A 16,008-nucleotide genomic window follows, 5' to 3' on the forward strand; every position below is an offset into this window, starting at 1 on the left:
TCTTTAATATGTAGGAAAACAACCAAAAAATAATCAAGTAAAGGAGTATTGTGTATATGCATTGTGTCCCTCCACTTTAAAGCTATGTAAACCAGCTATTAAATATTCTGGGCCAATAAGAACTAAGAACAGTTGGCATTTTCGGAGCTGGCAATTGGAATAGATCAAAGGATAAAAATGAAAAAGGAAAAATCCTTTTGGCCACACCATTTTTTGCCAGATTGACCCAAATGGGGTCATTGAGGTAATTTTAGGCCTTAATTAGGGTTTCAGTCATATTTTTATACCCGAAATGCCCTTTCAGTAACCTTTTGAATATTTCTCTCCTACCATTAAATATTTGTCTTCCCAATACATGGAAGATCTCAAGGGTTCAAACCCTATTTTCCATAAAACTTTTTTTTTTACGTATTTTTATCCTTTTTTTGTAGTATACGCCCATATAATTTGAAATAATTCATCTATATACATGTATTTAATTGTGCATTTCGTATATGTTTAGTATTTGAGTGTGTATTTCGTATATTTTTTAGTAGGTCTTCAAAACCCTACGATTTAAACACATGATACCCTACTTAACACTACAACAAATTTAATTATCTGTGATAAATTATTTTGTCACTTAAAGCTTATATTTCGTCACAAAAAAAAAATTGTGACGAAAATTAATTCGTCAATTGCTCGTTCTTAAAAGAGGGTCATTAAAAGTATACAAAGACAACTTCGTGTTTTGTCGCTAAATATAGTTATATTAACAACGAAGTTTTTTGTTCATCCCCTTGTTCGTCAAAAAAAATATAAAAAATTTGTAGCTGGTTGTTTGTTTTCGTCACTAAAAAGGTTATTAATGCCGACAAACGACCTTTGTCACTAATTATTTAGTTTAATTAGTAACAATATCAATTGTCTCTAAAGTTACGTATATTTCGTAGTTGAATAAATGTAATTTTGTCACTAAAGATCGCCTTTTAGATACAAATAATATTTCGTCCCTAAATATATAAATTAGTGACAACTTTACTTTTATAAAAATGGTTTACAATTTTGTAGTTAAAATTATCATCTTATCACTAAATATATTGCTTTTACCGACAAATTTTTTTTCATAAAATGTCATAATTAGTGATAATTACAATAGTCACAAAGTACAAAGTTAATCCATCGTCAATAAGATAATCCTTGGAAAACTTTATTTTTGTCACTAGTTACCTGATTTTCCTTTAATTCGAGAAATTATTATTATATAAATTGGAAGTAATAGGATATAACATGCAAGGTAACAACAAAAATTTCCATCCATGAACATAAAATTAAAAAGAGTTAATACTATATTAAGATAATATTTTGTTACAAACTTCATAAGTTAAAACACAAATAAAGTAAAATATATCCAACATGAAAGTCTAATGGAAATACAAGAATATTGATAAATTAAAAAATAAATAAAAATTTGTTGCTTCCTCAAATTGCTAATATAACCACTTGTCTAATAATTCAATCCTGAAGAAATTTCCACCTTCATATACCTGTGAAAAGAAACCAAGTAATAATAAATTAAACTTTCAAACATTAATAGTGAAGCAAATGAGATATAAGTAAAGATACTTACTCGAGTTTAAGCAATGGAGTATTTATTATCAATTCTTCTTTGGCTACAAATAACCACAAGAATTAAGAGTAAAAATATAAAATTTTAAGTATTTAACCACTCCAAAAGTAAGAAAACCAAACAAAATTTCTTCATACCTTAACAAGAAAATTACAATAAATGTAAGGAAAGGAAATTCCGCATGAGAAATAATATGACATGCCCTGGATCTGTAATGAACAAAAGAAGCATGAGAAGTAAATGCGCAGCGTTGCAGATTTAGTCTTCTAAAATTGTTAAATAAAAAACTTTTTTTTGAAGAAAATCAAACATTGTAAATAGTGTGTATGTGCTTGTGAGAAAGAGAGAAATTGAAATAATATATTACGGTGTTAATGTGGCAGACAGTGGCGGATCCAGAATTTTAAAGTGATGGGTGCTCGCCAGTAAAAAGTCCAAAAAAAGAGGAAAAAAAGTTTAGTTATGGGTGCTCACTCAATATTTATCTAACTATATTTATAATTGCCTATGCAAATTTACTAAATTCGGTTAAAAGTAATGGGTGCTCAAGCACCTATAAGTATCAATGTACATCCGCCACTGGTGGCAGATCTTACTGGAGCAAAGGCTAGATGGGGTTGAAGATCACATAGAGGGATAGGAGAAGAAATGGTCTAGAAGAAGGGGATGGGAGTTAGGATTACAGATGCGGCAGAAGTAAATTAAAAGAGGGATTTGGGGATTTGAAAAAAACAAGGAGGGAACTTTGCCGCTTACACTTTTCGCACAACTTTGAAAACAGAATATAACCTGAACAAAGTTATTGAAAAAATCTAGTATTTTATCAATAATAAAAAAAACCATAAAAATGTATTCAATCTGTTTACATTTAAAATTTATCATATTTTCACAAAATATCACAAGATTAAAATATTTGCTAATAAGCAACAAGTCATGATTAAAAGTTAATTATATACATAAATAATTAAATTAAATTTTTGTTGTTTATTACAAATGACAAACAATACTAGGTTGTTGTTTTGTTTTTTCAATTTTTTTAAATGAGCTTATGCTAGGTTGTTGGTTAAAAAATTATCGTCAACTCTAGAGTTATTTGTAGTGATAAATATGAATTATTTAAACTGATTTAATTTAACGACGTTTCAAACATTTTAACAAAAAATATTTATCAGTATTTTTTTAACAAAGCACACCAATTATTTCATCATCAGTTATGTCATTTTATCCAAACACATAAATTTTAATAATAAAATTATATTTAGTGCTTAAAATAGTTTTAAATATTTGACTCTTATAAGTTAACAATAAGCAATGTCGGAACTAACTGTGTTGAAGGGGTCAATTGAATCTCTTTCATTAGAGAATTAAATTATACAAGTAGTACAGTCAGACCTCTCTATAACAACATCCTTATAAATAAGCCGAATGAACAAGTCCATAAAAAATATATAAGAAGAATTTAAGGTGCAACTTTCAAATGGTTGTACATGAATTTCTGAAACCAAGCATTTTTGAAGAATTAATTTTAAAAAAATAAAAATAAAAACAGACTTTGAAATTGATTTCATACGTAAGAAATGAAAATTGTTATAGCAAATCAAAAGCACAAGTAGCATAACTAAATCAACAATAGAAGATTAGAGATAATAAGGGATAGAAAAACACAAACACATCCTAAAAACTAATCAATTTCAACCGGATTACGAATAAGAGTTCTTTCTCCCTTCATTTCAACATTGAAGTCAACATATAGTGATGAAACATCCACCAACGTAAATTTGACGACGAAACCTCGCTTGACATAATTATCCAAAACAAAAAGTTTCTAGCCTTCTTTGAACCTTCTTCGATCACCAACGCTCATAGATACAAACCACTCTTTGCCACGATAATGAAGAAATGCGGCTTCAACTGTTGGAGGAAGATGCTTGTAGTTATATTGAATTCAGTTGCTTTAAGGTTAATTTCATTTTTTTGCTCTTTATAGTTATATTGAACGTCTCTCTCTCTCTCTCTCTCTCTATATATATATATATATATATATATATATATATTTAATTTAGTAGACGATATATAATTTCATTCATTACGGTCATACGTATTAGCCACTAATTCTTCGTAGCAACTATAAAATTCAATTGCTTTAAAGTTAATTTCATTTTGTTTCTCTTTATAGTTATATTGAACGTCTATATACATATATATTTAATTTAGTTGCCGATATATAATTTCATTCATTACGGTCATACGTATCGGCCACTAATTATTCGTAGCAACTATATAATTCAATTGCTTTAAGGTTAATTTCAATTTTTTGCTCTTTATAATTATATTGAACGTCTATATATATTTAATTTAGTAGCCGATATATAATTTCATTCATTACGGTCATACTTATCGGCTACTAATTCTTCGTAGCAACTATAAAATTCAATTTCTTTAAGGTTAATTTCAATTTTTTGCTCTTTATAGTTATATTGAACGTCTATATATATTTAATTTAGTAGCCGATATATAATTTCATTCATTACGGTCATACGTATCGGCCACTAATTATTCGTAGCAACTATAAAATTCAATTGCTTTAAGGTTAATTTCATTTTGTTGCTCTATATATATATATATATATATATATATAATTTAGTAGATGATATATAATTTCATTCATTACGGTCATATGTATCGGCCACTAATTATTCGTAGCAACTATATAATTCAATTGCTTTAAGGTTAATTTCATTTTTTACTTTATAGTTATATTGAACGTCTATATATATATATATTTAATTTAATAGCCGATATATAATTTCATTCATTACGGTCATACTTATCGGCCACTAATTCTTCGTAGCAACTATAAAATTCAATTTCTTTTAAGGTTAATTTTGTTTTTTTTTCTCTTTATAGTTATATTGAACGTCTATATATATATAATTTAGTAACCCATATATAATGTGACGACCCGGCCAGTCGTCTCATGTGTTACCGCTCCGTTTTCCCCATTTTTGCTTCTTTATGTTTTGTTTATCCGTGTTATGAGGTATCGGGTGGGTCGGATCAAATGCAGAATAATTTTGGTAAGGTTCGAGACCCTCGGCCTCTCTCAATCATTAACCTCACAATCAGACCCTCGGTCTATCTTAGTCATCAATCTCACAATCAGACCCTCGGTCTATCTCAGTCAACAATCTCACAATCATACCCTCGGTCTATCCTAGTCATCAACCTCACAATCACTCGGACCATTAGTAAAACAGGGAACTCAACCCAAATAGTTTTCACATTTTTAAGAAGTAAAGGGATAAAACCAGATTTAAACAATAAACAGGTAAAACATTACTGAGGATATGCTTTCAAAACAAATAGAGTGAGGAAGAATTATAAAAATGCCCCTAAGGGTCTCAACAGGTCGGCACAAAGCCCCAAACATGGCATACAACCCAAAATATAATATCAATCTCTAAAATATGGAATATCGTAAGATTTCAAATCAAATATGCTACTTAACAATTGTATGGGACAGACCAAGTCACAATCCCCAACGGTGCACGACTCAACGCTCGTCATCTAGCGTGTGCGTCACCTCAAAATAGCACAACGATGTGAAATTTGGGGTTTCCAACCCTCAGGACAATATTTATAATCATTACTTACCTCGATCCGGTACAAACTCTAGCCCACGATGCCTTTGCCCTCACGAATCGACATTCGGATGCTCCAAATCTAGACACAATCAGTACATAACCACTAAAATATGCTAAGGGAACAAAGCCCACTCGAAAATATTCAATTTACATCAAAAATTCCGAAATTGCTCAAATCTGACCCCAGGGCCCACGTCTCGGAATCCGATAAAAGTCACATCAATATAATCCTCAACCTCTCACGATTCTATACATACCAAGAACATCAAAATCGGACCTCAATTGCCCCTTCAAATTCCTAATTTACACTCTCCAAATCCAAGCCCTAATTCCCCAATTTTTAGGCTTAAATTTCCATATTTTTCATGATTAAACAAGTAAGAATCAACATAGGATCAAGTATTGAGTTCAAAAATCTTACCTCCAGGTGTTATCTCTTGAATCCCTCTTCAAATCCTCTCAAAAAGTTCCAAAATCGCCCCAAAATGGTGAAAGTTAGCCCCAAAATCACAGACAATGGCTATTTAAACATTCTGCCCATGCATCAAAAACCTTCTTCGCGAACGCAGTCAACTCCTCACGTTCGCGAAGCAAAAAATAACTTTGACCCAAAATTACTCTTCGCGATCGTGATCAGCCACTCGCGAACGCGATGTCTCCTCAGCTTGATCCTTCGCAAACGTGTTAACTCTCTTGCGAACATGATGAATAAAACACCTCAAGCTCACCTGACCAATTTCCTCTACGCGAACGCGGAGCTTCACCCGTGAACGCGATGCCCAAAAAATCAACCCTTCTCGAACGCGGAGCCTTCCTCGCGAACACGAACGCTAAAATTCCAGCCTTCACCAGCTAACCCTTCACGAACGTGAGGGCCTACTCGCGAACGCGAAGGCCATTTCTCTGCAACACAAATCAACAATTTTCTGCAATTCCAAACAACATGCAATTGTCCGATTGACCACCCGAAACTCACCCGAGGCCCTCGGGACCTCAACCAAACATGCCAACATATCCCATAATCTCATTCCAACTTGTTCCAACCTTCGCTCAAAGCAACATCAAAACACCAAAATCACATCGGATTCAAGCTTAGGAATTTCAAGAACTTCCAAATTACGCTTTCGATAAAAAACCCAACCAAACCACGTCCGAATGACCTGAAATTTTGCACACTCGTCACAAATGACACAATGGAGCTATTGCAACTTCCGGAATTGCATTTCGACCTCTATATGAAAATCTCATCTATCAACCGGAAAATGCCAAAATCTCAATTTCGCCAATTCAAGCCTAAACCTTCCACGGACTTCCAAAATGCATTCTGATCATGCTCCTAAGTCTCAAATCATCTAACGGAGCTAACCAAGTCATAAAAATTACGATGTGAGATCATATACAAACAAGTCAAATCTTGGTCAAACCTTTCAAATTTAAAGCTTCAAACTGAGAACTGTTATTCCAAATTCATTCCGATTACCCTGAAAACCAAAACCAACGATTTACATAAGTCATAATACATCACATGGAGCAAGTCATGCCCGAGAACTGGCGGGCAAAGTGCAAAAGTTCAAAACGACCGGTCGGGTCGTTACAATATGTGTATAGTAGCTAACATATAATTTCATTCATTAAGGTCATATGTATATTGATAGCGACCATGTAATTACATTTACTATGGTTCCACTAGTCAATTGACACCAATCGTTATATTTTGGGATATAATTAGCAATTTAATTATGAAATATAAATAATAAGTAGATATTGATGCTAGTTAATTACATTGTTGCGCTTTTTATATAGTTACATTTAACGTTTATATATATGTGTATAGTAGCTAACATATAATTTCATTCATTAAGGTCATGCGTATATTGATAACGACCATATAATTACATTTACTATGGTTCCACTAGTCAATTGACACCAATCATTATATTTTGGGATATAATTAGCAATTTAATTATGAAATATAAATAATAAGTAGATATGGATTCATATTTTCTTGCACCACCGAATTTTCTTGGTTTGAATCCATTTTTTAGATAGGGTAAAGTGTTCACTTGACTTGGTTTGATATGAAGGAAGTATAATAAATCGTATACCGTATTTGTTTTTAAGAAAGGAAGAAAATACAATAATTTGTATGCACAGTAAATTGTATAATTTGTATAAACATAAAATATACATAAATACAATGGAAATACAAATATAATATACAAGACTCTTCATCTCCCAACATTTAATTTTTGCATACTTTGAAATTTGAAATTTAATTTTATATTTTGGAGGAAAAAATGTAAGCTAATTAGTTAGAGGGTCATTTATGTCTTTTCACTGGTGTGGCCAAAGTTGGGTCACACCAGTGTGGTCGTTTAACATCTCCCTGCAACCGAAATGAAAAAGAAACTGTTGAATACCACTACAGTCTTTGGAGAGTTTGCAGTATTTCAACGAAGACTAATTAACTACTTTACAACACTAACTTATGCATGTACGAAACAACATTGCAACCGAAATGAGTGTGATAAAAAAAAGTAGTACTCCCTCCGTTCCAATTTATGCGAACCTGTTTGACTGGGTACGGAGTTTAAGAAAAAATAATTTTTTTTGAAATTTGTGGTCCTAAGCAAAGCAAAAGGGCCTAAGAGTATTTGTGTGGTTATAAAAGCTTCTCATTAAGGGCAAAATTATAAGTTTAAACTAAATTGTTACCAAATTTAGAAAGGGATCATTCTTTTTGGAACGAAACATAAAAGAAATAGGTTCACATAAACTGGAACACAGAGAGTATTAGAGATGACACGTATCTCATGGACAATTAATTAAACCCCCGTATATTCTTAGAAACTCCCTCTTTTTCACTCCCTACCTGTACTTATCCACTATTGATTTGAACATCACTTAAAAAATACTTACTCTATTTACTTTTACTTATCATATTTTGACTTTTCACCCCCTTAAAAAATAATAAATAAAAAATATAATTTAACATAATACCCATATTAATTGATGCATATTTTTAATAGTTTTAAAAAAATAATTTGAAATGAGTAATTAATGCCGTGAGTATAACAAAAAAAAGGAAATTGTCTTCTGTTGATATGCTAAAAATGACAAGTAAAAGTGAAAATCCATTTTTAGAATACTGGACAAGTAAAAGTAAACGGAGGGAATAATAAATAAAGCGCATAATTTACCATGATACCCATATTAGTTGTTGTATAGTCTTAATAGATTTGGAATAAGTAATTAATGCTAAAGGCAAAATAGAAAAAATAAATTATTTTTATCGGAGAGTGAACAAGTAAAATTGAAATTTTATTTTTAAAATAATAAAAAAGTAAAATGAATGGAGAGAGTATTAGACAAACAAGATAATATCTCGACTTCCTATTAGTGCATGAAGTCAAATTAGCCAAGTTATATAAATTCAAAAAAAACTAACTATAACTCATACCCCCCTCTCTCTCTCTCACACACACATATATCTGCTGCTCCTCCCTCTTCCTTGTTCAGTTGCCTAAATTAACTTTCAGGTGATCAACATGGAAAATCTTGTTTTCATCATCGGAGTTATAGGTATAACATTATCATGCATCTCAAATCACTCAATGAACATTGATATTATTGTTTTGTTGAATTAACATTTGGGATCGATGAAATGTTTAATTTCTCTGTTGAAATATATTTTTCCAATTTTTGCAGGCAACATCATTTCCATTCTGATGTTTCTTTCGCCAGTGTAAGTAATTAAAAAAAACAGAAATATAAATTTCAATATTAATTAGTCAAAGTTGTTAATATTCTTTCTAGGTTTATGGTTCCTGTTTTGATGATCTTCGGAAAATTTAATGTGCAGAGGAACATTCAGAAGAATTGTAAGGAACCAATCAACTGAGGATTTTGATAGCCTTCCATATATATGTACACTGCTTAATTCAGCTTTGTGGACTTACTATGGACTTATAAAGCCAGGGAGCTATCTTGTGTCCACTGTCAATGGCTTCGGAGTTATCGTTGAGATTATCTACGTCGCCTTGTTCCTTCTATTTGCTAATCCAAAAATGAGAGTGAGTCTAATTAAGAGACTTTATTTTTTCGATGCACAAGTTTATTTTTCTTAACCGGTTACATATATAGATAAGACACTAATTATACACGGTTATGTATATTATATATGAATTACACGTACATATATTATATACTCGCCAATTTTTAATTTATGTGCTTGGATGGATACCCAGACCCCACGATATGGAATAATACTAGTTATGTTGTTGTAGTTGGATGGACGGATGTGTAGGTTAATTCTTATTTTTGGGTACAACATCAAGGAAAATAAATTATTGCATCGTGCATTTGAAATTTTTTTGAATGAATTTAAGTTATACGCACTAACAATATAAATATTATATTACCTGTCATTTAATTTTAATCCATGATAACTGTTTAGTATTTCAATTTTTTTAATCAAAATATTTTAATGTAATTACCTAATAAATGATTTGATTGTATAAATAAATATCAGTACATAGAACATTCTTACACTATTTGAGGATTTCATGAATATGAAATTACTATATTGAAATCGACTCTACACATAATTACTATGGCCAAACCAAAAAAAAAAAGAATTTTTTTTGTGGCAGCAGAAAAATATTTGAAGTCTTTGTCAATGTGCTGTAATCATTACTGCGCTGTCAATATACCACACGTTTCTATTTCCAACTTGCATCTTTTGTCTGTTTGATTGCGACCATAAAGTAGACGTAGAACTTGACATGCATAATATTTTTTGTCGTAAATTAGTGTCCACTTACATATGATGATAGTATACTTATCGTGATCGAGTGGTAAAAATATGTACTCAATCTAGTTATTAACATCTCTCTCTACCACAGGTTAAATAACAGTAATAGCATAAGAAATTTTTATATATTGTAGTGTAAATGTATATTACTCAAATCCTATCCTTATTTATATATTGTAGCATAAGAATTATTTATCGGTTTTGATTTTCGAATGTGGGACTCTTTGAAATAGTCATACAAAAACTAATGCTATCTCATTTTTTTTATTATTATTTTACAGAAAAAGACTGCCATCCTAGCTGGGGTTCTGAACGTGGGCATTTTAGCAACAACCCTATTATATGCTCAGTTTCTTTTACATGGAGAGACGAGAATTAATGTTATTGGTTTCCTTTCCACATGTCTGAACATCGTCATGTATAGCTCCCCTCTTGGTGTTATGGTAAGGGCCCTTCCCCCAAAATAATTCTTCTAATTTCATGATAATTCAATACCACCATCTACTATGGTAGATCAGGGAATCCTTTATCCGAATTTAATTAGAGGTTTCGAATGCAAGACCATATGAATAAAAAAAAATTATGGAGTGCTTCCTCGTTAGCGAGTCCCCTACCAGAAGCTGACCCAGGATTTTGTGCAAGCGGGTTCAATCTTAAAAGTATATAACTTTAGTCGTAAAATAGTAGTTGACAAGTAGGTTCAAATAAATATTTATACAAAATTTACACAGTTTTAATCCTAATTTATACATATACATACAATATTATTTTTTTATGAAGCATGTTCAGTTGAATCCGCTAGTCAGTACTTGGGTCCGCCACTGTCTCCTACCCTGTACGAATATTGATTAGTTGAAAATTTTGGACCCTGGATTTATAAAGAAAAGAAAAGCTAAGTCATTTCATGTGGGCTACCTTTTAATTGAAGTCACTCGTACAATCTTTTTGGATGATTGATTTTGCAGAAAACAGTTGTGACAACCAAGAGTGTAGAGTACATGCCATTTCTTCTCTCGCTTTTCCTTTTCTTAAATGGTGGCGTTTGGACTTTCTACGCCGTGCTTGTGGCTGACTGGTTTCTTGGAGTAAGTTTTCTGTTATCTTAATTCCTCATCAATTATCTTTATTAGTTGAAAATCTGATGATATATTCTGCAAAATCCTCATTACATTTCCGCACGACAACAATTAATGTTAGCCTGTCAATAATTAAGTATTAGGAAAAAAGAACCAGAGAAATTTTTAAAATGAAGGTTCACACACTGTGGGATCGTGCGAGAAGTTTGATCAGTAATCAATAATATCTAATTAGATAGTTAGATGTAACAATGTCTTAATCCATTTGACATTAGACCACTTCTAATTAAGAATAAAGACTTTCTTACCTACAAGTTGGATTGAATATAATATTGAATATTTGTAAATTAAAAGTGGTAGTCTGGTTGACGGATGTATAATATATGTATAATTCACATATAATATATGTATAATCAATATATATCGGCTAAAAGAAGTAAACAGTGAATCTGACCCGCTATTTATATAATGACCCCTCTCATTTACACATGTGTACACGATAAGGTCTACACAACTTTTTTGAGGATATAATGCTATTTACTTACACACGGTTGTATTATTATTATTATGATTATCGCAAATTGGTACCATAAAATAGATAATTAATCAATCATCAACGCCTTAAGCCAAAATATTAATTACTTCAACTTTCTCCTTTAAATTTGCATCTTTAAATATACAATATAACCAATTTTCTTTCAACTCTTTGTTTTGTAACATATTGTAATACAGAGTCACTGTGTCATTAATGATACATGTCACAATTTTCTAAAAGACATCCAGAAAATGGCACTGAAAATGTCTTAAAAGATCAAAATCGGATTTGAAAAAAAAAAGTGTATATCAGGTTCATTCTTTTCTTCTTTTTCACAGTCATAATTTATTTTAGCTACTCTTGTATATTAAAAAACACTACTCTTTGTATATGGTTCTTTTTCTTCTCTAACGGAGTCCATTACTCAAATGGTCACTCAACTATCCCAAATTATCTCCTAAAGTCACTTTACTTTCGTTTGTAACAACAAAGTCACTGAACTATGCCTATTGTACTCAGAAGGTCACTCAACTAGATTTTTCAAATTTTGGATTGTCAAATACCTATTTTACCCTCTAAATTATAAACATTTATCTTCTTTTTATTTTTTTAAACTTTTTAATATTATGATTTTCTCTTTTTAATTTATATTATGGACTTATCTATAGAATAAATAAATATTATTTATAAATTAAAAAAATAAAAAATATTTAAGCATGTATAATGCTGGAATAACAAAATAACGAGCTTAGTAAAAAAAAGTTAATTAGAATAATTTGTTAATGATAATAATTTTAGTATTAACAACAAAACTTCAAAAATTTATTTACACAATTCAGAATGAAAGAAAATAAAGGTTGTAAAATATATATTCCATGCACGTAATACCAAAATAATTATTTAAATAAAGATATTTTTATAATATACATTATATATTCTTGAAAATTATGCTCAATTATATTATTATGTTTCTATTAACTTTCCGACGATATAAAGTTATGTCACCGGAAAGTAGAGGGACTATCTGTATAGGGTAAAATATACTATGTTAAATCGTGCATAGAATATATATAATATAATTGTGCATAATTTTCAAGAATATATATGTATATTATAAAAATAGTTTTATTTAAATAATTATTTTTATATTACATGCATGGAATATATATTTTACAACCTTTATTTTCTTTCATTCTGAATTGTGTAAATAAATTTTTAAATTTTTGTTGTTAATACTAAAATTATTATTACGAACAAATTATTCTAATTAATTTTACTATGCTCATTATTTTGTTATTCCAACATTATAGATTATAGATGCTTAAATACTTTTTATTTTTTAATATATAAATAATATTTATTTATTCTATAGTCCATAATATAAATTAAAAAGAAAAAATCATAATATTAAAAAGTTAAAAAACCAAAAGAAGATTAATATTTATAATTTAGAGGGTAAAGTGGGTATTTGACAATCCAAAATTTGAAAAATCTAGTTGAGTGATCTTCTGAGTGCAATAGGCATAGTTCAGTGACTTTATTGTTACAAACAAAAGAAAAATGACTTTAAAAGATAATTTGACAAAGTTGAGTGACCATATAAGTAATTGACTCTTCTCTAACGATATTTTGTGAGTCTTCCTTTTTTTTTTTTTCTTATTTAAAGAAATCATTGAAATATTACCACAAAATATGTTCAAGACGCTACTTTTTCCCATGAAGTTTCTCGATAGAAGTGTATATGAATAACCCTTTTTTTTTTCTTTTTGGTAATCATTGTGAATTACCATTGACAAACCAAAACGATTACAAATAAAGAGGCGTAATTCCACATAGCAGAACTTTATAGGCCTCCAACAAACAAAGAAAAACAAAACCAGAATACTAGTTACACATTAGCTTATGTACTAACCCTCTACATTTCCTCGCTATACGAGATGTTCGAAATGATTCTAGTCTAACCACTATATCCTTTTTAATGTGTAACACTATATCTGATCTATGTACAGTTAACCTAAGTTTTATTATACTAAATAATAACTATACATGATGCAATTTAACGAAAGGTACCGAATGGGATGGGATGGTTGCTGGGAGCGGTGCAGCTGGTTATATACGCCATTTATCGGAACCCTAGTTCATCAAAACCCATCGTCGAAGATTTAGAACAAGGATCGCAGACGGAATCCCTGCTGCCACCTTCTTCCACCTCAACTCTACTGTGAATTGAGATCGATGTTGTCATTATTATTGGAATCATTAATTTCTTCCAATGAAGCAAATCGATCAAGGACGACCTACACTCGTGCTCTTATGCATATGTAATTCGTCTTTTGCTTATTTGTTTTGGTCCTTCAATGTGTTTATTCTTTACAATTTGAAAATATAAGTTTGATATTTCATATTAGTGTGCTGCGAGTTTTACACTACTAGAATTCCCGAAAAAAACGATCAAACTTTAGCGACCAAAGTTGGTCGCTAAATTGGCGAAAATAATAAAATAATTATTTGATATACATTAGCGACCAAGGTTGATCGCTAAAATCGTCAAAATATTGATCGGACTGTTCAGACTTGCTTGGTCAAAGGTATACTGAGATTAGCGACCAACGTTGGTCGCTACAGTGGGACTCACTTATAAAATTATAATAATTATAATATTATTTTAAAAAAATTATAAAAGATAAATAAATATAATTTAAAATTAGCGACCAAAGTTGGTCGCTAATTAAGGGGTAAGCAGATAGCGACCAACTTTGGTCGCTAAAATGGGACCCAGTTATAAAATTTTAATAATTATATTTTTATTTAAATTTTTTTATAAAATATAAAAAAATATAATTCAAATTTAGCAACCAAAGTTGGTCGCTTACAAAAATAGAGAACAACTTTGGTCGCTAATCTAGGACCCAGTTCTAACGTTTAACAATTATATTATTATTTTAAATATTATATAAAATATAAATAAATCTGATATAAATTTAGCGACCAACTTTGGTTGCTAATTTAAATTTATGTATATTTAGCGACCAAAGTAGGTCTCTTTTCAGGTCAACAATGGTCAAAATTAAAAATCACTTTTGTATTTACTATCTAAATAATATAAATGTAACCCGTTAACACTTTTGTAATACAAAGGATGAATAGACTAAAATATACTCTAACATGTTATATATGCAGTTAAGCAGTACTACGAAGCGTGCGTATGTGTGTGTGTATAGTATATATATATATATAAGAACATGAAACGCTCGGAACATAGGGACGGGTTCTTTTAGGTATTGATATACTTGTAAATTGATTCATCAACTTATAACCCACTCATATGCATGTATATATATTAACAATAAATTAAAACGTCTCGACTTATATCAATTAATATATGTATATATATAAACTATATTCGATATAATATTAGCTAATGCACTAATACTTAGTGCATAGTATAGTATAGTATATATATACTAAGTGTATTACATATACTAAGTGTATAGTATAGTGTGTTATATATCAAGGTATATTCGATATATATATATATATAAGAACGTGAAGCGCTCGGAACACAGGGACAGATTCTTTTAGGTATTAATACACTTGTAAATTGATTCATCTACTTATAACCTACTCATATGCATATATATATAAAAGCTATATTCGATATAATATTAGCTAATGCACTAATACTTAGTGCATAGTATAGTATAGTATATATATATATACACTAAGTGTATTATATATATACTAAGTGTATAGTATAGTGTATTATATAATACATTATACTATATATATAGTATAGTGTATTATATTTCAAGGTATATTCGATATATATAGTATAATATAGTATATAGTATATAGTATATATATATATATATATATATATATATAAACATGAAGCGCTCGGAACACAGGGACGAGTTCTTTTAGGTATTGATACACTTGTAAATTGATTTATCGACTTATAACCTATTCATATGGATGTATATATATTAACAATAAATTAAAACGTCTCGACTTATATCAATTAATATATGTATATATATATAAGCTATATTCGATATAATATTAGCTAATGCACTAATACTTAGTGCATAATATAGTATAATATATATATATACTAAGTGTATAGTATAGTGTATTATATAATACACTATACTATATATATAGTATAGTGTATTATATATCAAGGTATATTCGATATATATAGTATATAGTATATAAGCTATATGCGTCTATATATATATATATATATATAAGAACATGAAGCGCTCAGAACACATGGGCGGGTTTTTTTAGGTATTGATACACTTGTAAATTGATTCATCGACTTATAA

At 29.9% G+C, this 16,008-nt stretch overlaps 1 protein-coding gene and 1 long non-coding RNA gene across 2 annotated transcripts; one reads left to right on the plus strand and one right to left on the minus strand.

The window, feature by feature from the left end:
* Positions 1–1,310: 1,310 nt before the first annotated feature.
* Positions 1,311–2,341, minus strand: LOC104242958 (uncharacterized). Its single transcript, XR_715115.2, has 4 exons — positions 1,977–2,341; positions 1,747–1,818; positions 1,610–1,652; positions 1,311–1,526 (listed from the first exon to the last, which is right to left on the minus strand). It is a non-coding gene; the product is annotated as an uncharacterized lncRNA (long non-coding RNA).
* Positions 2,342–8,678: 6,337 nt separating this feature from the next.
* Positions 8,679–14,084, plus strand: LOC104242960 (bidirectional sugar transporter SWEET16-like). The gene is made up of 6 exons (XM_009798069.2): positions 8,679–8,835; positions 8,962–8,998; positions 9,116–9,326; positions 10,348–10,509; positions 11,032–11,151; positions 13,744–14,084. Exons 1-6 carry the CDS (start codon positions 8,802–8,804, stop codon positions 13,900–13,902), a joined length of 723 nt encoding a protein of 240 aa, XP_009796371.1. The 5' UTR covers positions 8,679–8,801; the 3' UTR covers positions 13,903–14,084.
* Positions 14,085–16,008: the final 1,924 nt, after the last annotated feature.

This window comes from Nicotiana sylvestris, chromosome 1, assembly GCF_000393655.2.
Source record: "Nicotiana sylvestris chromosome 1, ASM39365v2, whole genome shotgun sequence".
Lineage (NCBI taxonomy): Eukaryota > Viridiplantae > Streptophyta > Magnoliopsida > Solanales > Solanaceae > Nicotiana > Nicotiana sylvestris.